General features: G+C 40.1%; 1 protein-coding gene across 5 annotated transcripts in view; it reads left to right on the forward strand.

The window, feature by feature from the left end:
- The window catches only part of kif13a (kinesin family member 13A), a 298,393-nt gene that overhangs the window by 260,642 nt on the left and 10,004 nt on the right, over positions 1-27,747 (forward strand). For 4 of the 5 annotated variants that reach the window (XM_080204107.1, XM_080204085.1, XM_080204074.1 and 1 more), the window contains 6 exons: positions 646-738; positions 10,582-10,734; positions 11,669-11,746; positions 22,429-22,479; positions 25,825-25,936; positions 26,677-26,828. In XM_080204107.1, coding sequence (XP_080060233.1) covers positions 646-738; positions 10,582-10,734; positions 11,669-11,746; positions 22,429-22,479; positions 25,825-25,936; positions 26,677-26,828 — 639 coding nt within the window. Of the gene's footprint in view, positions 1-645; positions 739-10,581; positions 10,735-11,668; positions 11,747-18,134; positions 21,477-22,428; positions 22,480-25,824; positions 25,937-26,676; positions 26,829-27,747 lie in introns of those variants that run through there. The other variant, XR_013888690.1, reaches the window with a different exon arrangement.

Below are 27,747 nucleotides of genomic sequence, written 5' to 3' on the forward strand. Positions count from 1 at the left end.
ATTTGTTCTTGGGATGTGGGCATTGCTGGCAGGCCACACTTATTACAAACCCTAGGAGCCATGAGAAAGAAGTGATGAACCTTACATCACTGCAACTCCTGGGCCTGGAACCCTGCTCATTTACCATGACCAATCCATCTAAGCTACACATCTTTGGACAGTAAGGAGCAATTTAGCATGGCCAATCTACCTAACCTGTTCATCCTTGTATGTGAGAGAACACTGGAGCACCCCAAGGTAACCCATACAGACACGGGGAGAACATGTAAACTCCACACAGGCAGTTCCACCTAAGGCTGGAATCAAATCTGGGTCCCTGGTGCTGTGAGGCAACTGTGCCACCCTATATTATCCAGCTTCTAGTGTGGCACTTGCTTGAATGAACAAGATGTGTTTATTTTAGCTATTTTTAAACTAATTCTTTGATATTTGTAACAAAAATGTTGGTAGTTAGTTTTTAAAGATCACCAAGCTATACAATATATCCACCAAAAAAAGCCAGCAATGTGTAGGATAAATGGAACAATAATAAAACCTGCAATTTTTAATGTTCTTATGCTATCTGTCAATTATTTGTTACTCAAAAAGAAAATTGATAAATTAAATGATTAATTCCGAATTCCTCTTTGGCAACTTACTTTACAGAGTTTTACACAGAGTCTGAAGCGACGAATGTCCTACAAGCACATTCTTCATTCCTGTGGTGTTACCTATGAAATAGTATCCAACATACCCAAGGTAACTCTTTATACAGCTCACTGGGAGAGCTATGATTGAGCTACTGAACAAAAAATGCTTATTGGTGGAGAATACCTGCAATAATTATGATATTGATTAAGAAATACTGAAATTGTGGAAACTAGGTGGTTTCTGGAACTTGACTTTTTTATTCCTTTATGGGATGTGGACATCACTGACTAGGCCAGCATTTATTGTCCAGCCATACTTGTCCCACTACGCTAAATATCTAGCTTTGATGACCTTGTTTAAAACTTAAAATCCCAAGTGCCAAATTGCCTCTAATTCAGCAGAGGTCAGTAATAATCGACATTGTGGTTGAGGAGGTTACTGTTGGATTCAAAAGGGAGAGGGAGTTTCATGATTTCTATTTGAACTGCTTCTGAGATGCAGCATTATTGAAGTATTTCAGGATTTATTTTGCAACAAAGCCAAACAGAATCTCAACTCAAAGTTCTTCATGCTAATGATAAGATGGAGAAGTAGTTTACCTCAAGTGCTATCCTTGATTCATCCAAAGGTACACACAATTAAACAGCTCACTGGAGAAGGAGGCTCCTCAAAAATCCCCATCATCAATGGGAAGCCCATCACATCTGTGTGAAAGATAAGGCCTGCAACAATCTTCAACCAGACGTGCCAAGTGGAGGATCCAATTTGACCTCCTCTGGCAGTTCCCAATATCACAAATGTTAGTCTTCAGCCGCTTCGATTAATTCCAAGCGACATCAAGAAATTTCTGAAGACACTGGATACTACAAAGGCTATGAGCCTAGGCAATGTTTTGGCAATAGTGTTGAAGACGTATGTTGAAAAACTTGCGATGCTCCAGGTAAGCCATTCCAGTACAGCAACAACACTGGCATCTACCTAGCAATATGGAGAATTCCCCAGGTATGTCGTGTACACAATAAAGGACAAATCCAACCCTGCCCATTAGCACCCCATCAGCCTACACTCAGTCATCAATAAAGTGATGGAGGGGGTCATGAATAATGTCATCAAGCAGTACTTTCATAACTTCACTGGGGCTCAGTTTGAGTTCCACCAGGATCATTAAGCTCCTGATCTCATTTCATCCTTGGTTCAAACATGGACAGAAGAAAACTCCAAAGGTGAGGTGAGAGTGACTGCTCTTGACATCAAGACTGTATATGACCAAGTGTGGCATCAAGGAATTCTAGCAAAACCGGAGTCAGTGGGAATCAGGGGTAAAATCTGGCACAAAAGAAGATGGTTGTGGTTGTTAGAGGTCAGTTATCTCAGTTCCAGGGCATCGTTGCAGGAGTTTCTCAGGTCGTTAGTGGTCTCAAGTTTCTTAGTGTCCTAAGCCATCTTCAGCTGCTTCATCAATGACCTTCCTTCAATTTTAAGGTCAGAAGTGGGGATGTTCACTGATGTTTGCACAATGTTCAGCACAATTTATGACTCCAATAATACTGAAGCAGTCCATGTCCAAATATAGCAAGACCTGGACAATATCTGGCCTGGGCTGACAAGTGCCAAGCTTTCAAGCCACATAAGTGCCAGGCATTGACCATCGCTAACAAGAAATAATGTAACTACCGCCTCTTGACATTCAGTGGCATTACCATTGCTGAATGCCCCACTATCAAATCCTGGGAGTTACCATTGATCAGAAACTGAACTAGACTGTAACCTGTGGCTACAGGAACAGGTCAAAAGCTAAGAACCCTGCAGTGGGTAACTCACCTTCAGACTCCTCAAAACCTGTCCACCATCTACAAGGCAAAAGTCAGGAGTGTAATGGAATACTTACCCATGGCTGGATGAATGCATCTCCAAGAAGTTTGATCCCCTTCAGGACAATACAGCCTGGTTGATTTGCAGCCCATCCACAAACATTCACTCCTCCACTACCGATATACAGTGACAGCGGTGTCTACCATCTACAGGATGCAATGCTGGAACTTACCAAGAGTCCTTAGACAGCACCTTCCAAACCCACAACCACTACCATCTAGAAGAGCAAGAACAGCAGATGAATAAAAGTACCACCACCTGGAAGATTTCCTACAAACCATTCACCATCCTCATTTGGAAATATCCAAGTGAACTTGGAAGTTCGCTCTCACTGAATCAAAATCCTGGAATTCGCCCCCTAACAGTACTGTGGCTGCACAACATGTACTGCAGCAGTTCAAGAAGGCAGCTCATCAGCACCTGCAGGGCATTTAAGATTTGATTTGATTTATTATCGTCGCATGTATTAACATACAGTGAGAAGTATTGTTTCTTGCACATATACAGACAAAGCATACTGTTCATAGAGAAGGAAATGAGAGAGTGCAGAATGTCACAGTCATAGCTGAGGTGTAGAGGAAGATCAACTTAATGCAAGGTACGTCCATTCAAAAGTCTGACAGCAGCAGGGAAGAAGCTGTTCTTGAGTCGGTTGGTACATGACCTCAGACTTTTGTATCTTTTTCCCGATGGAAGAAGTGGAAGAGAGAATGTCCGGAGTGCATGGGGTCCTTAATTCTACTGGCTGCTTTTCTGATGCAGCAGGAAGCGTAGACAGGGTCAAAAGATGGGAGGCTGGTTTGTGTGATGGATTGGGCTACATTCACAGAGCCATACCAAGCTGTGATACAACTAGAAAGAATGCTTTCTATGGTGCATGTGTAAAAGTTGGTGAGAGTGGTAGCTGACATGCCAAATTTCCTTAGTCTTCTGAGAATGTAGAGGCACTAGTGGGCTCTCTTAACTATAGTGTCAATGTGGAGGGACCAGGACAGGTCGTTGGTGACCTGGACACCTAAAAACGTGAAGCTCTCGACCCTTCCTACTTGGCCTCCTTTGATGTAGATAGGGGCAATAAATGTTGGCCTAGCTTATGCAGAGTCATAGAGTTTTACCGCACGGAAACAGGCCCTTTGGCCCAACTTGTCCATGCTGCCTTTTTTTTAAAACCCCTAAGCTAATCCCAATTTCAAGCATTTGGCCCATATCCCTCTATACCCATCATACCCATGTATCTATCTAAATGCTTTTTAAAAGACAAAATTTACCCACCTCTACTACTATCTCTGGCAGCTTGTTCCAGACACTCACCACTCTGTGTGAAAAAATTGCCCCTCTGGACACTTCTGTATCTCTCCCCTTCACCTTAAACCTGTGCCCTCTAGTTTTAGACTCCCCCTACCTTTGGGAAAAGATATTGACTATCTAGCTGATCTATGCCCCTCATTATTTTATAGACCTCTGTAAGATCACCCCTCAGCCTCCTACACTCCAGAGAAAAAATTCCCAGTCTATCCAGCCTCTCCTTATAACTCAATCCATCAAGTCCCAGTAGCATCCTAGTAAATCTTTTCTGCACTCTTTCTAGTTTAACAATATCCTTTCCATAATAGAGTGACCAGAATTGCACACAGTATTCCAAGTGTGGCCTTACTAATGTCTTGCACAACTTCAACAAGACATTCCAACTCCTATATTCAAGGTTCTGACTGATGAAGCTAAGCATGCCAAATGCCGCCTTCACCATTCTGTCCACTTGTGATTCCACTTTCAAGGAGCTATGAACATGTACCTCTAGATCTGTCTGTTCTGTAACTCTCCCTGTTGTATAATAATGATTTTTTTTTAAAGCCTTAGAAGCTCTGTAATATTGGCCTCTGCTTCTGAGGGATGATTTAAGTGCAAGCTAACTAGCTGAAGATGAGATTCAGACGTGGACTGCATTTTACCTACAAACAAGTAGGCTGTACATTTCCTCCAATAGTTTGATCTCACGTGGAGTGAAGCATTTCTTTCTCCCTGTGGTCAGCCAGTGATTTACGCTGAATTTCAATGGGACAACTATGAATTCAACTCTTAAAGCAGCTTCTTCAGCTGACCCCTCAGAAAGACAACCGAGATTTGATCTGTATTGGCAATGAAGTCTGACTGCAGTGATCTCTAGGGTATCTTCCAATGAACTACCTTTCGCACTGGCCCCCTTCTCATGATGTTTGTCAGAGTAGGGCCAACTGCTGTCAGAAGCTTTACTAGCAGATTTTTACCATCTTTTCCAATGCCTTCTATTTCCATACCTTCTAGTCTGAATGTGAAAAGAATTGAGAGGTCTGCAATTTCTTCCTCCCCCTGAGTAGTGGATGAACTTCACCTTCTGCTTCTGAATTGAAATCTGGTGGTTCTTCAACCAACTTTGGAAATTTCTCCTCAAGTACTACTCTGCTATCCTGAGATCTTATCAAGTTTCAATATCGGACCAAATCTTAAACACTGACCTGCTGAGCAGAGAAATTGGCAGTTTCTGTAAATTATGGAGGGTTTTACTTATTCACTTTTCTCCATGGCAAAGATGGTGAGGAATTGGCCTTGCTCTTGGAGATTTTGGCCTCCAGGTCCCTATAGCTTTAAATCAGATGATTGCACTTTGACTTATTTTTGGAAATTTGGACGTCAGTCCTATCTGTCAGATAAGATAGAGACTCCTGCGTGGCTATGGAGTTTAAATTCTATTCTGTAGTCTTGAACTTCCAATTCCACAGACCAGAACCATTATCATCTTTGATTTCCCCCAGGAAATCATCAGGTTGGAACCAAGAGGATATCTCCTATTGGACTCCAAACTGGCTGGGAACGTGTTCTAATATTCTGCCCTTGAATGCTGTTCTTGGTTTACAAAACTGTTTAAATGTCCAGTCACGGAGAAAACATTCAGCTTTGCCAGCTGTGGAATCTTCATATTGGTATTGTCTGTTAGCAGTGAATCTGGAGCACTTGAATGTAGGTGGAAGTGTTCTCCCTCTCCCCTTGATGGTTTTCACAGGCATTTCTGTCCATGGGCATACATTACTGGACCATTCCCTCCTGAGCCTCAATGTCACCCCAAATCGCACCCTGTCTTTACCATTGCATCTCGGCCTGCCTTACGATCTGTTTGGTCTTCTCTATGGTCAAGTTCTGTTTATATTGCAAGAATATCAACAGCTCGTGTTGAGCATGCAAATGAATTTGTTTTAAGGCTTTGCAACTGCAGGTATTTGCTAATCGTTAAAAAGCTGCTGGGGCCTTGAGTGAAATCTGTGGCTATCCTGCAGTCCTCTGGAACGTCGCCTGTAGCCAATGAGGATGCAATGTTGTTCCATTGTTTAAGAAGGGCAGCAGGGATAATCTAGGAAATTATAGGCTGGTGAGTCTTATACCAATGATAGGGCAATTATTGGAAAAGATCTTGGGGACAGGATTTACTCATACTTGGAAACAAATGGACTTATTAGTGATAGACAGCATGGTTTTGTGAAGGGAAGGTCGTGCCTCACTAACTTGATTGAGATTTTTGAGGAAGTTACAAAGATGATAGATGAGGGAAAGGCAGTGGATGTTGTATATATGGACTTCAGTAAAGCCTTTGACAAGGTATGTCATGGTAGATTGGTACAAAAGGTGAAGTCACACAGGATCAGAGGAGAATTGACAAGACGGATACAGAACTGGCTTAACCATAGAAGCCAGAGGGCAGCAATAAAAGGGTACTTTTCTGAATGGAAGGCTATGATTTAGGATTATTCCACAGGGATCAGCTCTGGGACCTTTGTTGTTTATAGTACATATAAATAATTTGGAGGAAAATGTAGCTGTCTGATTAGTAAGTTTGCAGATGACACAAAAATTGGTAGAGTTGCAAATAGTGAAGACGATTGTCAGACGTTATAGCAAGATACAGACTGGTTGGAGGATTGGGCAGAGAAATGGCAGATGGAGTTTAATCCAAACAAGTGTGAGAAAATGCATTTTGGATTTATACAGTAAAAGGTACAACCATTAGGCGTATTGACAGGCCGAGAGATCTGAGCGTACAAGACCACGAATCACTGAAAGTGACAACGCAGGTGGGTAAGATAGTTAAGAAAGCATACTACATGCTTGCCTTCATCGTTCGGAACATTGAGTACTAAAATTGGTCATGCTGCAACTGTACAGAACCTTAGTTAGGTCTCATTTAGAATATTGTGTACAATTCTGATTGCCACACTACCAGAAGGATGTGGATGCTTTGGAGGAGGTACGGAAGAGGTTTACCAGGATGTTGTCTGGTCTGCAAGGTATTAGCTATGATAAACATGGTTTGTTCTCACAGGAACGACGGAGGTTGAGGGGTGACCTGATAGAGGCTCACAAGATAGAGTGGATAGTCAGATGCTCTTTCCTAGGGTAGAAGAGTACTAGGGGACATAGGTTTAAGGTGCATGGGAAAAAAGTTTAGAGGAGATGTGCAAGGCAAGTTTCTTACGCAGAGGGTAATGAATGTCTGGAATGCGCTGCCTGGGGAGCAGTACGATAACGGCATTTAAAGGGCAACTAGCCGAACAGATGAATAGTATGGGAATGGAAAGATACAGATTCCATCAGTGCATACGATTTTAGTTTAGGCAGGCATCATGTTATAGCAGTTTGGAGGGCTGAAGGGCCTGTTCTCTCTTTGTTCTTTGGCTCCTCTGATTGAATTTTGCTGGTTCACTAACTAAATTCTTTTTAGGGCTGAAGTATTTATCAAAGGCCCCCATATACTCATTGTGGAATGCTGAGGCTTCCTTGATGACTTTCATGTGTCGACCTAGTGCTTCTGAGTTTGCTCTTGTAACTCCGAAGCCATTCAATACCTTTCAAACTGTCTGTTCCAAAGCTCCCATTGCTGTCCTTGCTATAGACCTTCGATCTGTTGGAAAGTCTCTGGAATGCCATTGGCTGCTCTGTGTTTCTCACTGTCCCCTCACTAGAGTACATTTTGGGTCTGACCCTCATCATTGCAAAGTCAATTTCCTTCCTTCACCAGTCATGGCACAGTGGTTAGCACTGCTGCCTCACAGCGCCAGGGACCCAAGTTCAGTTCCTGGCTGGGGTCACTATCTGTGTGGAGTCTGCACGCTCTCCCCGTGTCTGTGTGGGTTTCCTCCAGGTGCTCCGGTTTCCTCTCACAGTCCGAAAGACGTGCTGATTAAGTGCATTGGCCGTGCTAAATTCTCCCTCAGTGTTCCCGAACAGGCGCTGGAATGCAACCAGGGGACTTGCACAGTAATTTCATTAACACTGCAATGTAAAGCTACTTGTGATAATAATAAACTTTTCAATCAATCCTGGTTTACTAATCTGAGGCTAGAGTTTGCTAAATTATGGCTTTCACTGCTATCAAGTGAGATCTTACCAATACCATGCTTTTTAGTCTTACCGAACCTTAGGAAGGATTTGCTTTGCTTTGACAGACTTGAGCTAATCAGTGTAATTTAACTTCAAACAGTTTATAAAGAACTATTTACATTCATCATACTGAGGACATAGACTATTCTGCTCTTAGCTCTCTTGGAACCTTTTTAGTCATCTGACTACTAATGTCACAGTTTCATCATTAATATCATCATTAATATCATCATTGTCTCATTAACTTATCCATTAACTCTGGAATAAGTCCAAAATAAATTAAATGCAAAATTGTTCTTCCAATTTAAAGTGATAATGTTTAACAAATTAATTGAGATGTGGTGGACCCATTATGCTTACTGAAAAAACAGATGTGTAATTTGTAAGGTTATAACTCTTGTGAGCCTCTGGTCTATGCAGGTCACTGCATGGCTAAAGATTCTTCCAATGATGCAGTTCAAACAAGTCACATAAGCCTGACTGATGATTGAAGTATTTTTCATCAATAAAGATTCTAATAAAAACTGATATCCAAGTCCAGGTGTGTTTGTATGCACATCCCACATAGCTGTGATGCCACCTATTGTTGTATAGGTTGCCACCATTGCTATGCATAAGTAATGAAGGCTTGAATATAGTAATGGAATGTGACTGGCACTTGAAGGGCAAAACTTCAGTTAGAGTTGTCCACCTTCCTAGAATGGCTGTAAGACTACCAGAATCCTGCACCCAAAGAAAGGAAACTGGGAGATTCTGGAAAAATATTTTGAACAAATCAGTCCTGTAATTTGATGTCAGCAACCACCAAGAAGGGAAAGGCAAGTGCAACTCCTGTCATCATGAGGCCTTGTCAGGTAGTGATTTCACATCCAACACAGCGCCAAATAATCAGTAGCATGATCCCAGAGGAACCAGTTTCCTGAATAACTCCTTGATGTGTTCCTCCTCCTGTGGAGGAGCTGGCCTGGAGGCATGGAATCTCCAAGAGAATATGTCCAGTGATTCAGATCAGTGGCCTGGAGCAATTGATAAACCTGCTCTTCCAAGGTCCACAAGTGCACCTCCAGCCCTGAGTCTTGCACTGTCAGGAAACTGCTGGCAACCGGTGATTTGTTTCGCTTTTCCTGACAAGGTCAGGTAAGTGTGGGTGATGGTGGCCTTCTCCTTTCACAGGTCACGTTGTTTCAGGTGACCTTGCAAACTCCAGCTAGCCTCGCAGAGGGTAAATTCCTCCTTGGTAATCTTCGACCTGTGCTAATGGGGCTCAAAAGACTGAGGATTTGCTGAAGTGGCACAGAGTTCTGTCCCACAGAACAAATGCAAAGCCTGTCTCAGGAGGACATTGCATGCTTTTGTATTTGGGAAAAATACAATAGGCAGAGCAAACATCCACCAGGAAGCATCCTAACTTTATATTCACATACATGAAGAAATAATTAATTAAAAATATCCATGAGGAAGCAAAGGGTTCATTGTTTGCATTAGACCTCAAATTCACCATGAAACAGTTTCTCCTGTATACTCCTTAGAGGTGTCACCATAGAACATGCTCCCGCCAAACTGTTGGCTTTCTTTGATGTCACATCCGCCAACTTCTCCCAGATTATGTCCAGGCAGAGTTGGCAAACCAAGCCTCCGTGTGAGTCACCACTCTCGGGAGAAGAGAAAATTTGGAAGAAAATTGTAGATTCCAAAGAAATTTCTGAATAATTCCAACTTTGATTTGAATAATTATTCGGGTGAGACGCTACAAACTAATTTTTAGCTTTCCAAAATAATTTTCAGCTTTGTGGCTGCCCTCTGGTGGCAACTGAAGGAAGGAACACATACATTTACATAGCATGTTCCATGACCTCAGAATGTCCAAAAGTGCAAATGCAGCTTATGGAGAACTTTTGAAGCATTGTCACTGGTGTTATATTGAAAACGCAACCGACAATTTGGGTAGAGTAAGCTTCTACAGTCAGCAATAAGGTCCAGATAATCTGTTTTTTGGTGATGTTTATTGAAGGATAAATATTGGCCAGGCCACGAGAGATTTGCCCTTTGTTCTTCTTTGTAATGAGCCTGGGGTCGAGTTATGTCTGTCTTAGAGAGCTGATGAGCCCTTGCTTTAATGTCTCATCTGAAAGCCTGTACTTCTGACAGTCCAGCAGTCCCTCAGTGCTGCATTGGAATTTTGTCCTAAACTTTTGTGCTCAAATCTCTAGAGTGAGACTTGAACCCATAATTTTCTGATTTGGAGGCAACAACCACTGATAACACAGACAAATATGGAGGAAAAATTGTAACTTTATTTGATCTCTTAACTGATACTGTGTAAAGATGTGAAAATTTATAAAATTGTTAGTACGTTGTTTAGTCACCTATTGTATTTCTCGGATACAATGTGGGACTCAGTGGCTTGCATCTTGGACTGGAACTATTCATTAATTTACTCTGGAACCAAGCCTGGTCAATCCAGGCTTTCACTTCAGTTAATACTTGGGTAGAATTAGTACTTTTTAAATAAGAATTGAATTTAATTTAGTTTGAAATTTTACTTCAACTGAAATTTTCAATCCACGTTATGGAGGTATGATTGCTGACTCTTTCTCATATCACATAGAGAATAAGGTTTCACTGCATTCTGGGTTTTTCATAGCACTGACAAGTTGCCTTTCTTTTGTTCAGGCCTCTGAAGAAGCAGAGGATCGAGAGACTTTGGCACTTATGGCAGCAAAGAGTGAAAATGATGGCTCAGGCGATGGCGAAACCTACATTGAGAAATACACAAGAGGAGTACTAGAGGTGGAAAATATCCTGAGTCTAGAGCGACTCAGACAGGTAAGCATTTTGATTTAAAATCACTGTGTAATTGGGCTATTGGAATCTGCAACAAAACGTCCAGGTTTTATTCATCTGTACACTATTTAAATTTGAGCGTTTCTGTACCAAAGAAATACTTCCAACTATTGAGAAATAAACATGAAGACTTTTTTTTAGAAAAGACATTTACTATTTTGCTCAGGGTATAATATACACAAAAATAGTGGCGATACCATACAAAAACCTTTTTGTATATATTGTAAGGAGATTGGCTAGTGTATACAATATAATACATTTTAAACAATTATTTTAGTATGTTGATGAGGTGAATGATCAGCTAGCTTGTTATTCTAGGAGTACAAGTATACAACCCTATTGAATGCTTCTTTCAGATCACTAGACCCAAGACACTCGTCGTTACAATCAGTGGCATCAAACTAAGAGGATGCAGCTCATGAGTAAAACCACTGGTTCCTTTTGTTATTTGACATGCAAAATAAGGGGTGTGATTTATTCCAGAGGGTTGATAATGATTCAGTGATTTGCCTCCTGGGGTTGGGAGGAACACACACTGGCATGTTTAATCTCTGGGTCAATGTGGAAAATGGCTTCACCAGTCAAGGTTCTAAATATTCAACTCCCCATAAGGTGTGCACTCTTACCCTTGATGGAGCAGTTCATGTACACTAGGTAAACAATGTTGCTAAAGATAATCCATCCGAACTTCTTTACCGTCTGCTTTGTCAAAAGTAGAAACATGAACAATATTAATCCAAAGTAGCTTTATACACTCAGAGCAAATTTTTAATGCATTCTTTCCATGAATTTCAGTTATTGTACTGTAGCGACTTTGTCATTTACTGATTACATTCAACCAGACTCTGTTCATGGGCGTTTAGGAAAAATTGTCCTTGGGTATCTGTTGATCTACACTTTTGTCTTCCTGTCTTAGGCAGTCACAGTGAAAGAAGCACTTTCATCAAAAGGAAGGCACATGAAGAGGAGCGTCAGTACACCTAATGTTCACCATGTATGTATCACAACAAACGGCAGAGACCAGCCACAGTCTGATTTGACACACTGCATTCAGGAAATGGCACTTGCATGGCTGATTGTGTGATTAACAATGCAGCATGTTAAAATCCTTTTTTTTTAAATATCTATTAAATTAATTTCTGTATTGACATATTCTATTTAGGATAACTTTAAGCTTTTGGTTTTGGATAAGACTCTGTTTAACAAAAAAAAAGTTATAGAGTAATGAAGTACTATGAAGTTGACTCCCAGACTGTAGCAGGGTCCTAGCTCTTTAATTTAAGTTCGGTGTGTGGAGCACTTTGCAATAAGGTATTTTTTTAAAAACTGTGGCTGAAGGAAAGTGAATGCAGGAAGACAGCAACAGTTAGGTACAGTTTTAATATATGTGTGGCAGTGGATTTCTTTTAAACATTTCTGTGCATTTTATTTGTATTTTGTAATGGGTAAAATCATCAGGCATTAATTTGTGGTCCAGAGTATTTTCCTGTCACAGCTTTGTTAACTGTTGCCTTGGGTTAGTATCTCACTAACTAGAAAGCATTCATATCTGACACAAAATGCAACCAGATTTTGGATAATGGTTTGTTTTGATACTCTTAGAAAGGATCACTCAGTTGAGTACAGATTTGTTTATCATGGCATGGGGCAATTATGCCAATTGCTCAACTCATTCACACCATGAAGAGTCCTGCCTTTGCTGGTTTTTTGGTAAAGTCTCTAGTTGTGGAAACCCTGCTCGATCTCTGTGGCCAGTTGGTGTGGGTTATAGGAGCTAGGAATACTGGCACTTTTAATTGATGTGGACCATCATAAAATTATGTTACTCACCTGGGTGATTCATCAGTGCTCTTGGGAAGCTTGCTGCATGCAGTCATAGAATTATATTTGTACAATCTGAACAGAATACTTCTGACCAAAATGCATGCTATGTAGCCCAAGTTGCATGACACACTCAAACATAATAAATTGTGCTAACATAGACAGGTTTCAGTTCAAGAACCAGTGTTGGCGCAGACATGATGGTCTGCAGCTTCTATGAAATAAAAGCAGAAAATGATGGAAAATATTCAACAGTTAGTGTAACAACTGTAACGAAACAGAGTTAATATTTCAGTTTGGTGACCTTTCATCAGAAGTTCTGAAACGTTAACTTTGTTTCTTTACAGTTGCTGCTTTACCTGCTGAATATTTTCAGCATTTTCTGCTTTTAATATAAAATTCCGGAGTCCATAGTAGTTTACTTATGCAGATTCTGAGATGCTGATTTATTGTTTTATTTATCAGCCATATCAACAATTATATGAGAAATCAACACTAGTAAAGAGGTACACAGTGGTTAATACTGCTGCCTCACAGCGTGAGGGACCCAGGTTCAACTCTGGCCTTGGAGGACTGCTGGTGTGGAGTTTGCACATTCCCCCCGTGTCTGTGTGGGTTTCCTCCAGGTGCTCTGGTTTCTTCCCTCAGTCCAAAGATGAAAACCATCATTTGGAAGCTTGCGACAAATAAGTTAGAACCTCGCATCCACCATGTGCCGGTTAGACAATTAGGATTTTTCAAAATGACATTACATTCCACATCTGAATCAGAAATAGGGATTGAATTAAAGAACTCTGCCTTTTTGCATGGACCTGAAAAGAAAGCACTGTTTTTAAAGGGTACAGTCAAACAGCTGGATCTCAAGTGAATAAACTGGTTGAAGGTTACAGAATAGGAACAGAAGTCAACGGTGTAATATTATATGTAGCTTGCATTGTCTTTGTGCATGTGCACCAATGCTTTTTCAAAACTTCAGAATTGAGTGAATTTTAGATCTGTGTTGCCAAAGATTGTGTCTCAAGGGTTATAATCTCTGAATTATTACCCAAGCCATGTGCAAATTGGCATAGAGATAAGCATGTTTTGGAGGTGCATGTGTGGCTGAAGAAATGGTGTTGAAAAGAGGGGTTTCCATTTCATAGGACTTTGGCAGTATTGGGGCAGGAAGGAACTGTACCATTTGTATGGGCTCCACCTCTACCAGGCTGGAACTAGGATCCTAGAAGAAAGGACTTCCAAACTAGCAAAAGGATGGATGGGCTCAGGTGGAAAAGATAGTATAAATAATAGTTCATCAACAAATGGAAGGGAAGAGAATAGAGTAAAAGTCAAAAAATCATACTTTAGGTAAGACCAGTAAAGAGAAAACCAAAAGATGTAAAGGAATTTAAACCAGGAGAGGGAAACGAAAGAGTAAAATCTTAGAGCCGAAGGGCAGATCAAGTTGTATGCCCTGAATAAGAGTTCCTTAGACAAAGACACAGTTTGTGGAACAAATCAAATTAATAACAGGGGCACATTCAACTTGAAGGGTATAACAATGTAGCCATTACCGAGACATAGCTACAAGACAGTCAGGACAAGAAACTAAATATGCCGGATGAAAAGGTCAACAGGAAACTTATGGAAAGTTACAGAGAGGGAGGAGGAACCTTAAAGATAAAATTACTTGAAGGTTAAGAGAGGAAAGTCAAAACGTTATCCATCAGAGTCAGTATGGTTTTATGAAAGACAAATCATGTTTGACTAATTTGCTGAGTTCTTCAAAGATGTAACAAGTGGATAATGGGGATCCTGTATGTGTAGTGTATTTGGACTTCTGGAACGTGTTTGGTAAGGTAGCACACAAAAGGCTAACTCACAAAGTTAGATCTCATGGGATTAGGGGTAATTTATTAGCTTGGATAGGTGACTGACTGATGGACAGAAGACAGCGTTGGGATAAATGGGTTTTTTTCTGGATGGCAAAAAGTAACTAGAGGGGAGCCACAGGGTTCAGTCCTTGACCCCTAGCTATTTACAATCTATATTAACGACTTCGATACAGAGATAGAAGGCTCTAGAGCCAGATTTGCAGATGACAGAAAATTAGGCAGGACAGTAAATTGCAATGAGGAAATAAGAAACTACAAATGGATATAGATAGGTTAGGAAAGTGGGCCAAAAGATGGCACATGAAGATTAATGTGGATAAGCATGAAGTCATGCATTTTGACCAGAAAAATGGGAAGGCGACTTATTATCTAAATGGGGAAAGAGTTCAGGGTGCTCTGGTGCAGAAGGATCTGAGTGTCCTCGTTCATGAGTCCTGATAACTAGTATGCAGGTACAGCAGATAATAAAGAAGACAAATGGAATGTTGGCAGTTATAGCTGAAGGCGTAGAATATAAAGGTAAGGAAGTACTATTGTAACTATACAAGGCATTGGTGAGGCTGCACCTGGAGTCTTGTGCACAATTTTGGTCTGCTTATTCGAGGAAAAATGTAGTGTCATTGGAGACAGTTCAGAGGAGGTTCACTAGATTGATTCCAGAGGGGTTTATCATATGAAGGGAGATTGAACAGTTTAGGCCTATACTCGCTGGAATTTACAAGAATGAGGGGAGAACAAATTGAGGTATATAAGATGATAAAAGGTATGGATAAAGTAGGCGTGGAGCAGATGCTTCTTCTTGTGGGGCATTCTAGGACGAGAGGTCGTAGTCTTAGGATAAGGGGTAGCAAATTTAAAACAGAGTTGAGGAGAAACTATCTCTCCCAAAGGGTTGTGAAACTGTGGGATTCACTACCCCAAAGTGCGATGAGTGCTGAGACAATGAATAAATTTAAGGAGGAGTTAGACAGATTTTTAATTGGTATGGATTGAAGGGTTATGGGGAGAAGGCAGGAAAATGAGGATGAGGAGCTTATTAGCCATGATCGAATGGCAGAGTGGACCCGTTGGACCAAATGGCCTAATTCTGCTCCTATATCTTATGAACTTATAATGCACAGATTATAGAGAAACATGTAGGCAAGGAGTGTAGTTTTATTGAGGGATTCTGACTTTCAATTAAAATGAGATAACCAAACTAGTGCATGTCAAACATATAGTGAATTTCATGAGTAAGTCTCAAATATGAGGCCAACAAGATATGTTTTATTAAATTTAGTAAGAAACAATGAGTCATATTTAGTTAACTGTCCAATTGGGGCATTAACATTTATCTAATAATGTCCATAACCTGATTGGATTCAACATAGTATTTGAAAGGGGGAAATGAGATAGGACTCGAGATTTGGGTACAGCTGACTTGAATGCAATGACAATAAGAAGTGTCACAATGCCAGGTTAAAGTCCAACAGGTTTATTTGGTAGCAAACGCCACTAGTGTTATTGGAGAGCTACTCCTTCGTCAGGTGACTGGGAGTTCTGCTCACAAAGAGGGCATATGAAGACACAAACTCAATTTACAGAATAATGATTGGAATGCGAAACTTTACAGCTAAGGTAAGACAATGTGAGTGCAGAGAGTGTGAAGCGCAGATGTTTCCTCTGAGAAATTTAAAGTAAGTGGCTGAGAACATTGCAGTTGCCCAAGCTTTAATGTTTTAAAGTTCTTCAATTTGGGAATGGTTCCTTTAGATATTGGAAGATTGCGCATCACTTGCTCATTTAAGAGTGATGATTGAGGGAAGCCAAGGAAATTATAAACCAGTTGGCCTAATATCTATTGTCAGGAAATTACTAGAGTCTACAATGAAGGGGTGACTGAAGTCTGAAAATTTTTAGCTGATCAAAGAGAGCGAGCATGAATCTTCAAAGGGTTGCTCATGTCTGACGAATCTGACGAATTTTTGAAGAAGTAACTAAAGCAGTGGACCACAAAATGGCTTGTGGATATTTTTATGGGCTTCTAGAAGGCATTTGATGAAGTTCCTCACAAAGGACTGGCTGTAAGATCACATTGGAGCCAATGAAACTGAAAGTAAATTATTGATCTAATTAGAAAATTAGCTCAGCCAAAGGAGAAGGCAGGGATAATGGTCAGCTACTCTAATTAGCAGGTCAAGAATCTGCATTGGGGCCTCAGCCATTCACTGTATTTATTAATGACTCATGATTGAATTGAAAACCACATATCCAAATTTTACAATTACATGAAGATAAGCACTAACATGAACTGTATAGATAGAGGAGTAAAATTACAAAGGGAGATTGATTAAGTGAATGGCAAATGGATTGCAATGTTGGCAAATGTGAATCATCTATTTTGGACCTAGAAATGACGGAAAAAAGTATTTTCTCAATGGAGAAAAGCAAGAAATAGCTGTGGCCAAAAGAGGTTTGTGATTCAAGATGCATAGTCTTTAAGTTACCTTAAATAGGTACAAAAATAATCAAAAAGGTGAATGGGATGTTGGCCTTTATATTTACAAGCCCAGAATCCGAGGGAATGGATGTCATCCCTCAGTTATATAAAGTATTGATAAGACCACACCTGGAATACAGAATTTCTGGGTATTGCACCTTGGAAAGAATACATTAACCTTGAAGGGTTGCAGAATAGCGTTTATTAGAATAATACCTAGCCTCCAAGAATCAAATTAGGAGAGATTATACAATCCAGGGTTGTATTTCTAGGAATTTAGAAGATTAAGTGGTGATGTGATCGAAATCTTCAAGATATTAAGGGAAGTCAATAGGTCAGATAAAGAGAAACTATTTATGCTGGTTGGTGAGTCAAGAACTAGAGAGCACATTCTAAAAATAGCACCAGACCCTTCAGGAATGAAATTAGGAAACACACGCTCTGGTAGAAATTTGGAATGCTCTTCCCGACGTGGCAATTGATGTTAAATAAATTGTAAATTTGAATATGAGATTGAAAGATTTTTGTTATCTAGTATTAAGGGACATGAGGCAAGTGGGTATATGAAGTTAGGTCACAGATCAGTCTTAATCTCAATAAGTAGCCAAACAGGCTTGGGGGCTAAAAGTGATTAAACTGTTGGGCAATGTCTTAGCAATGAGTAATGTAAAACTTGAGGTCAGCATTCTTTAAATGTTACATTTGGTCTATGTGTAGTAAGTGTTGAAAACTGACTTTAGTGCTTTTACTATCCATTGACATAACTTGTATTAAAAAACAGTAGTTCATGAAATGGAAAACAAAATAGTCTCGTAAAAAAATGACTGGTCTTTCTCCCAAGAGTTAACTTAGAAAAACATACAGTCTTCCAACTAGTTTAGTATTATCCATAAATGGAGAAGAATACACATGTGCCTGTGTATATATCTAACAGTATAATGTGTCATACATTTTTACCTGAGACAGAAGTTATAAATAGGATGCAGATTCTGTGCCCTGTTTAGAACAAGATAGAATAGAGCAGGAAAAAATTAAACGTATTAATTGACTTTTAATGAAACTAGCCGCAGTGTGTTTGCTAAGTGTTTGCAATTGCATAATGCAGCAGAAACCAGCTAATATAGCATGGAATCTCTCCCCTGCCCCATAAAGGCCAGATATATCCAAAATCATACAGTTGAATGCTGTTGCTCATATCTATTCCTTAGAAAAAGAAGCTTGCTGAACCGATGGAGGCAAGCAGTCAGTTAACTGAAGTCCACTGGAGGCCACCAATACTGGACAATCATTCCATTTCTACTGTCCATTCCTGTCATGTGCCCAGATGTCAACCCGAATCATTACCATTGGCTATGCATCATTCCACAATTACATCCCACCAATTAGTGAGTGTACCTCAGTTCACTGGAAGTGTAGACTGTATGATTGATGTCGAAGACTGGATAAAGGATATGCAACGGTTACTGGCTGTTCATGAAATGCCTGCCGCACTCCAGTTTGAACTTGTGGTGCACCATCTAAAGGGAAGTGCAAAAATGCTTGTCCTTAACTTGCCACTAAAGGACCAGACTCCTGCGATAGCCTTTGAGAAACTCAGAGCAGAATATGGGAGCTCTCGACTCTCACCAGATCCTGAATTTGGTTTCTTTCAAAATTTTCAGCAGACAAATGATGTCAAACCCAGCTATACAGTGGGGGCTGTGATAAGAACCTTTAAAGCAAGAGCAAGTAAACGGAGTTCTTCGACGCACAAGGATTTCAAAATTCAGCCACAATTCATGAATGTTGTACTCGATCAAGATATTCCTCAAAAGCCTCCACCTATAAAACCAAAGTTGGTAACGTTCAAGGGACAGCAAACTAAGCTGAAACAGCTACCATGTGAAGATAGGACACCCTTTAAACAATCCAGAAAGCCAGTCAAAGTCCACAATCAAGCCCAGGCTGTGCCTGTGCAGAGTGGCCAAGGAAGCTCCAGAGATCCATCACAGCTTGTTAGCTCTGTACAAGACCCTGCGCTGCTTGAGCTTACTACATTAGTGAAGCAACTGGCTTTGCATCAGAAGGATCAAATGGAGAGATTACAGAGAATGGAGAAATTACAGTTTATGATGAATCCTGCAGCCAACCTAGCACCGTCCACTGTACCTAAATCTTACAGAAATGATACCAATTTCAAAGATAGAGTGGATAGCAAAAATACAAGATCACTGAACGCTGAAGGATTCTGTATATGTCATATTTGTGGACAGGAAGGACATACATTTAAAACATGCAAGTCAAAAAGACAACTCTTTCAAAGAGACAAGCCAGAAACATATTTTTCCAGCTTCCAGCATTTAGATAAATAAAACTGATGATCCAGGGGGCAAGTCACATACTTCCATTTTAAGACGAAAAAAGTCTTATACGAAGAAAATGAAGAAAATATTTATACATAATCTTCAAAACTAAGAGCTAACCATCTTATTTCCTTTATGTTTCAATATTTTGCCAGCTCCAGTAATGAAGAACTTAAGTTATTGGTGCAATATACAATAATGGAGCAGGTTCTGAATTTAAAATAGCATTGACTGTTTGCAGTTAACAGTTTGCAAAAATAGCTGGAACTAATAAGCCCCTGATTAATGCAGGAAGCTAAGATGTCATTAACCCTATGCCCTGAAGAATTAATGTTTGAGTTGGTTTTTTAATGATTTTGGTGCTTTCATTTAACTACAGAAAAAGAGGAAGAGGTTAGCCTGGACTGATGTAAAAAGCATAGGTGTCCATTCAAAGAAAAATGCTGCTTGGAAGTATTGGTAGTAAGTTTTAAACCTGAAATAAAGGGCAGTTAAGGATGTACAATCAGTGTTGGCCTTGCCATTGATGCCTGCATCTCTTAAATAAATACAGAAAGACATAATTTGCCTTCATTATAAAGTAAAAGATCATCAATGAACATCAACATGAAAACATTAATTAAAATGAGCAACCTCACCACTGTGTGACATACTGAACAATTTAATTCAGAACTGGAATTGATCTACAATAGACAAACACCTTGGTGTTGGCTAAATATGGATTAGTTCTATGTATTATTCAATCAGCAATCTATTTGCAATTACTTCAGTCATGCACTGTATATAATTAGCAGATATTAGGTTTATGAATTTGGAAAATGTAACGGGAGAACCAACAAGTTAGCAAATATAATTTATTTTACCAGAAGTGGTGTATTTCTATGTGGCTTCAATCCTGTTGTGGAACCTTGGTGGATGGGATTGTATAATAATTCATTGCCATGTCTTGTTCCTGTGTTCTTACCAGTTTTGCTTCCGCAATGGTAAAGATGTCTTGCAAGATTGCAGAATATTTGCAGAGATGCATTGTGTCACTAGAAGCCTAATAAAAGAGGCTTGGCCTACAGAAAGTAATACTCTTTTGAAACTGATGCAGTTTATCAGTTGCACAAAGTAACTTGCGATAGAAATAAACTGTACAATCCTAGACAAAATATGCAACTGAAGTTCAACACCATTGTAATAACTGAGAACCTTGTCAAACCCGAAAAGTGAGAAGACCGTGCAATCACCATGGCAAGTTTGTCATTCAATATCACATCAGTGCAACAGAATTACAACTCAGTTCCATGTACAAGAGCTATTTCCAAGTTCCTTATGAACTAGCTTGACCACCAAGCTGTAGAAAGTGAGCAGGGGATTATTGCAGAAGTTAACATCTGATTTCGGTGAGATGAGTGAAACTAAAAATGAATGCAACCCCATTTTTTTTTTATTTGGACAGCTTGTTTGTTAATCTGTGAATGGAAATGATGTTCTGTACACCTGCAGCTACAGCTCCGTCTACTTCTGGAGGTACTTTGTGGATCCAGTATAATTTTTAAAACTTTCTGGTTGAGTCACATGATGTAAAGCAAGAGTTTTCTCAGTTACCTACATTGTTCTACATTTGTAGTGAGTTCTACAGGCAACTGGCTAATTCCACAATTCTCACTGAAGAAAAAAAATGGAATTATAATCATTGTTATGAAGTGAGATACTCCCATCATTTCCAGATAACCCAGTTGGTAATGCAAGCATGGTGATGGTCCATAAGTGTGATGATTAAAACGAATGGTATTGAAAATAACCAGTACGTAGGCAAAGTGATAACCCGCTTCACCCTCCAACCAAGAGCTTCTCCAGAATACAAGGGGATGAAGACTTTGATTAATCAATCTGTGTCAATTATTCTTGGGGGAAATGAATGACAGATTGTATCTGTATGTATGTATGGAAAGCTCCATTGGAAGCACCCTAATTATCTGAGCAACAACTTCAACTGAGACTGTTTCTAAGTTACCTGGTAGGGAAATGGTCTTCATCTCAAACCTATTGTCCCTTCTCCCCAACCAAAATGCCTTTAATGACTCAGCTTCTGTTGAATACTTTCAAACCACTGATGAAAGCTCTTACTGTGGGAACTGAAGAAGCTGGAAGCGCAGATCAGCAGGATATCAGGCAAGACTGGCTTTGCAGATCTTGGTCTGGGAGGTGTTGCTGTGAAAGGTATGAAAAATGGTACCTGGCATCAGCATGCATGCATGTGGACTGCAGTAGACAAATGGTAGCAGCAGACAGGCAGCAGAGTGAATTTCTCTAATGACGAGGGTTAGTGCCTTTAATTTCGTACACTAATGTGGCTTTGGTACTGCTTCCTTGGCTTGGTGGCTGATGCTATTTGCAAAAGATCTATTCCTTTTTCAGTCACTGCACTGAATAATGACCTGGTCAACATTGAACTGGGCAGCATAAATTGTAGCAGTGAGAGCCGCAAGGCAGTAATGGAAACAAGTGTTCTGTTCCCACGCTATATAGTTCTCCTTACTGTTTGACATCACACTGTGCGTATCTGCAATTCTGTTTCACTGCCCACTTTCTGACTTATTGCAGCAGAAGGAAATAACATGCACTCTCCACTCATTAGTTATGGTTTCTTAAAGAAATTAATACAGTATTATTTTGGTGTAAAATGTTCAATTAGGGCTTGTGTAACTGTGAAATGCAGATACATGGCTGATGTGCTGAGACCAGATGTACCAAATTAGAAAATATAAATTGTGCTCTGAAGTATTTTATAACGTTACCTTGGAAGATGTTTCGGTGCTGATTTAAAAGCTTTCTTGTGTAAAAAGCAAAGAATGGTTTTAATATGCTCATATTTATACTGCTTAAATAGTGCAATGATCATATAATGTGCCCACCATTTTTAGAGGCTTATAATTGCTTGTAGAATTGTATTAATTTTTTTTTACAGATCACATCCTTAACTGGGTTTGCTATAGTAAATGTTGAAGAGTAATGGAAAACAATATGCCTGAAACTCACAACCGTGCTTTAAATGTGCTGTTCAAGTTTCAAAATTGTGGCTTAAAGCAGGAAAGGAAGACATTGTGTAGTGAGGGGCAATTATTTGAAAGTCTCTGATCTATCTGTCTTATTATATTTTTGCCTTCTACAGGTCTCCAATAGTCGAACAGATCTCTCTGGATATGAAGAGGATGAGTACAGGGTACGTTACTAATGAATTCTTAAATGCTGCATAAATGTAATAGGTGCATGCTAGAGCTGACAGGGAATCACAGTTAAGAGTCTGAAATCAGTGGTTTTACTGATACAGGTGTTTATTTATCCAGAGAATAATCTGCAGCAATACCTTACAATTACCCGGTTTGCCTTGATTTTTCTGTTCCATTTTAATTAATGGAGAATCAGGTGCTGTATAGACCTGCAATTTTCTAACCCTTCAAGTGCTGTTCTCAACAGCAACATTCGACGAGGGACTCAACTCTGAGATTAGTAACGCAGTCTATCTTGTGAGCAAGTGCTGAATACTTTAGTCAATGCTTAAAAAACCAGGATGTAACAGCTAATGCCAGCATTTCAACTTCCCTCTCCAATTCCCCCTCGATTAATTAAGTTCAGAATTTGATGTCCAGCAGGACTTATTGATATGAAACAATAATTAAATGGACTGACCTCAGTTAAGGACAGTAGAGACAAGAATTCTGAAAGCGTTAAAGAAGCTGCAAGTTGGACAGATGAGTATGGAACAATGAGTTTGACAGCCTCTCTTTTTGACTCAAGTCTACCTGGTCAAATCAGATTGCAGGCAAGGGACTAGCTCGCAGTAGTAATGTGGGTAGTATGCCTATCCCGATGTGATGATGGAAGAGGCCTTGTTTTCAACCTTGGGGTTGAATTTTTTCACAAACAACCTTTAGGCCATAGGCAGGCATTAAAATTTGCAAATGCATGAAACATTTAGCTGAATAACGAGCACTTAGCAACGTTATTGATGAAATAATACAGAAAATGGCACAAGTGCTCAGGTCTGGCAGCAACAATGAAGAGAAAAACACTTTTTTAAATTTTCAGGTTGATGTACCACGCATTAGAACAGTTCTGATGGAAGGTCATCGACGTGAAACTTTGGGCTGAGTTTCTGCAGCCCAATTTAGGCTGCAACAGAGGCTGGCAGCCTAAGTAAATGCGACAGCATGCCGTGCTGCTGGGCTTCCCACCTCCATTTCTCGTGTCTCAGATCTTCCTGAGGCTGGGAGAAAGTGCGGGCGTCCAAGTTATTCTGGTGCTCCTAAATAAGTCAATTAAATTTCTTAAGGGCCTCCTAAACACCCATTTCTGCAAATGTTTTGTATCTTCCTGGGGGCATCCAGCATTCATCAGCAGTCTGCCTCAGACCAGCTGAAGGTAGGCAGAGACCGTGTCAGGGACAGTCATGAAGGCCAGAAAAGTTTAGAAAATTTCATGTTTTTCATAGCTGAACGTGCTTGCCCGTTTGAAATTAAAGTTTCAGCAGCTGGTCTCTGATCAGTTTAAGAGGTCATTACCCTCTTGGCATGACATGGGTATCAGAGCAGTGGGCACAGCTAAACATCACCTGCGCAACAGGAAGGCTGCAGCTTGTGCTGCACTCTCAGAATTTGAGACAGTTGGAAATGGGGAACAGCAATCTGCAAGGGACAAGCAAAGCCATAGCCAGCAGGATGCTAAAGGGGAGAGACGAGGGACAAGGAGGTAACACTAACCAGAGCATAGAATCTGCAGGCAGTGGTAAAGATATCTGGAGATGACTGAGAACTAATGCTGAAGGAGACTGCAACTCCCTAGACAGATAGTTACAGCCAATTATATCGTTGTCAGTGCGGACTCGTGCATCTCCCAGGTGACAGATGTACCCTTCACTAAGACTGATAAACACAACAGATTCAAAATTGATGGGGCTTCACAGGCTTAGAAGGTACTTGATCCAAATCATCTTTCATGAGTCTCAGTTATTGTAATGGTCTCCTATGCTTTCCATAACATGGTCCTCAAGAGAGGTGTGGATTTTGAGGACAGTGAGGTCCCTGGAAAGGGATGGTTCATCAGGGGGGAGCAGAGGAAGAGGAATCAAAGGAACATGACATTGAAGAGAGAAGTGTCCCTGCTGCATGACGAGGTGGCCTGCTTCTGCCATCTTCTTGGAAGAGGACCTCCCTCCTCTCCTTCATGGATGCTAGACATGCTGGCCTGCAACATCTTGCCCCCCTTTGCCAGTGGCAGACTTTGGCACAAACTCTCTCCCTCAGGAACTACAGTCTCAGTTACCTCTGCCTTGGGTGCCTGCAACACTTTTTGCCTTTCCATTTTTAATTGGACAGGAAGCCAGTCTCCTTTTCAGTTAGGCTTGCACCATGAAAATCTGAACTTGAGTCATTTCCCACCAGACATGTGTTTGTTTCACATTATTGGACCTGGTTCCTTTCTCTCATTTCCATTGCAATAATCAGTCTTCTTTCCCTCAGTTACTATCTCCACAGATGCTGCCTGATTTGCTGAGCGCTTTGAGCACTTTCGTTTTCTATTTCAGATTTCCAGCTTGATGTTTTTGATGGATCATGAATAAAAGGGGAATGAAAGCATTACTGATATAGGCCATGGCATTGATACCATTGCATGATACTAGTACTTAGATGGCAATATGAAGGGAGTCTCTTTACTGTTATCCTAAATGTCAGTGCTGAGGTGCAAATTATTTCTTGCTCTTGACCAACTGCTTATATGAAGGTAGGGACTTTCTTGTGAGGTTCCTCAACACACACAGCAGTAGGTTTTTGCCTCATAGCAAATGGAAAAGGGAACTACAACTCTCTATTTTCAGTATCTGGAATAACTATTCAATTTTTCAATAGTAGCTCAAATTATGCACAGCTTTGTTTAAAGTGTTGTTACTTCAATGAAATCTAAGACGGGTCATATTCAAAACTTCCTTTGTACCACACAAGTGAGGAAAAAGATAGGTTAAATGAACTGGACTTGAGAGTTTTAATCGACGTGTTTTATTCGACGTGTTTTATTCCTTGATTTTCCCAATCATTATTGTGTAGCATTAAACTTCAATAATTGATACCATTAAAGGAACATCTTTAATCTCATAATGATTGATCTAATCTGTCACAGTGGAGTGTCAACTTGTAAACATGCACACCAGAATTCTACTGTCCCTCCTGGCACGGAATCAGGGCGGGTGAGGAGCAGACAACCGAAATGTCCGTTGACCTCGGGCGGGAATCATTTTGCACCAAAAAGACTCATTACATTATTTGTATTGGCTTCGTCCTGAGAGTGATATGGAACATTGAGATTTGCACATCCTAACCACAATATTGGTTTCTTTTCTCACGCCAGACTGTGGTTTAACTATTTTTCTGAAGATTTGAATGGTTTTGTGCAAGTTAAAAATGATATGCCATTGAGCATATAGTTTCATTTTTCTAGCCATTCTGACATACCATTGAAGTAATTGATTAATTGTTTTAGTAAATGCAGCAAACCTTTTTTTTGATACTGCTAGGGTCGTTCAGAAAGTCATCATGACATTTCTGACTGCTCGTTCAACTCTCAGGAATGTTCCTGGTACGGTACCTTACCTAAAGATTCACCACGCAGGATGAAAGACACTGCAGGTAAATATATAGTTGTCAAAAATTGAAATTGAGTAATTTTGTCTTTTATGAAAGTACAGAAATATGAAATATTTAATAGAACAATAAGATCATATTCAAGTTTTAAAATTTAGTGCATGTTAAAATTCAGTTTTTGTTTAAAGTGTTCATTTTGCAAAGCTTCCTGAAATACTTGCAATCTGTCTTTCAAATATTTCATTTTTTTCTTTCACTTCTTCCTTTTCACCCACCTTCCCTCCCTCTCTCTCACTCCCTTCTACCCCTACTGCCAAAAATTTGGGAGAAACCCTGGCTGAAATCTTGTTCCATTCACATCAGCGGGAACTTACAGTCCTGCCAATGGAGCACCCCCACCCTTGGTTTCACAGTGCCCAGGGGTGGTTCAATGGGGAACCCCCATGGACAATGGCAGGACCAAAATATCGTGGCAAACATGCCACAGAAAGGGAGAAAATTTCCGTCTCCTGAATCTCAACCCTGCTACCCCAGCTCTGCAGTCATGAAACTGTCTGATATGGTTGGGGTCATAGCAGGGTGAGGGATGGAAGGAAGAGAGGAAAATTCTTTGACCCATTGCTGTGATACCTCGATACACCAGTAAGCTGCCAGTGTTGAATAGTCCACATTTTTTTTTCTCAAAGGGAAGTTATTCTTTGCTGTTGACAGTTGCATGAAATATTTTTTTTCTTTCTGATATTCCGGAATGGAGGTTTGTTCCTTTTGTTTTCTTTCACTCATAGGCACTACACCCGAGAGTCCTCACTCATTGATGGGCAGTCCACTTAAAGCATTTTCCCCTCAGCCACCAAAATTCCTGAAGTCACTTATGCCTGTAAGAGAGGAACGAAAAGGCAAGCAACCTCTGGAAACCAAACCTCTCCTGGCACATGAGGTAAAACTTAAACCTTTTACGCTGGTGTGGAAAAGCAAGCTTGCTCTTAATATGGTGGAGCCCTATTGTTGGATTTTTTTTTTAAAGTTCAAAACAATAAGAAATAGAATTGTCAGAAGAGTTTACAGCTTGACAGGTGAGCTCCTGGAACAAAAAAAATTGCCCATTCAATAATAACTTCGCTATAATGAACAACATTATTTTGAAAAATACTAATTTATTTCCGTGGATTCATAAGACAAGTGAATAGGATTTTTAAAAGGTATGTGTCTTTTTAAAGAGATATAATTCTGTCTCATTTTCTCCTATCCTTATATTTTGAATATTTTAGCTTGTAGCTTGGGTTACCATAACACCATGAATATGTTAGCTTAGAAACTGGAGTTTCAGAGAGCAGGAGATATGTGATTTGTAATTTGACAACTAGCTTCTAACAATTTAACAACATCTTTCCATGTTTGTTACCTTCTGCTAGCACTGGTAGTTTGACCAAAATATTACCTTACTGAAAGCAAGAGGGTGGGGTGAGTGATGAAAATATATGTCAAACACAGTGTGCAAGACAACCCTAATAAACTCCACATTCTTCTTTGTTACCAAAAGAAAGGATGAAATTTTCCTCCATCCTCACATGGACAAGTGAGTTACTACATTGAAAGATATCAGAACTTGCAGGGAAATTAGATGCTCCTCATACTAATCTTGATCTTCCAGTTTGTCACTCCTTTTTGCTCACTGTTGTACATCTCAAATTCCTAACGTCAGATCAGTTTGCCTGATGCATGATGGCACTGCATTTCGTTAATCATATTGGGTTCACAACACAACTGAGTTGCCTCTAGAATCTACCTGCAAGTAAATTTCAACCCACATGGTGAATTTCATTGCATCTAGTATGTGGCAATATTTCTGGGAGGAC

This window comes from Carcharhinus amblyrhynchos, chromosome 2 (assembly GCF_965287045.1).
Source record: "Carcharhinus amblyrhynchos chromosome 2, sCarAmb.v2.hapA, whole genome shotgun sequence".
Taxonomy (NCBI): Eukaryota; Metazoa; Chordata; class Chondrichthyes; order Carcharhiniformes; family Carcharhinidae; genus Carcharhinus; species Carcharhinus amblyrhynchos.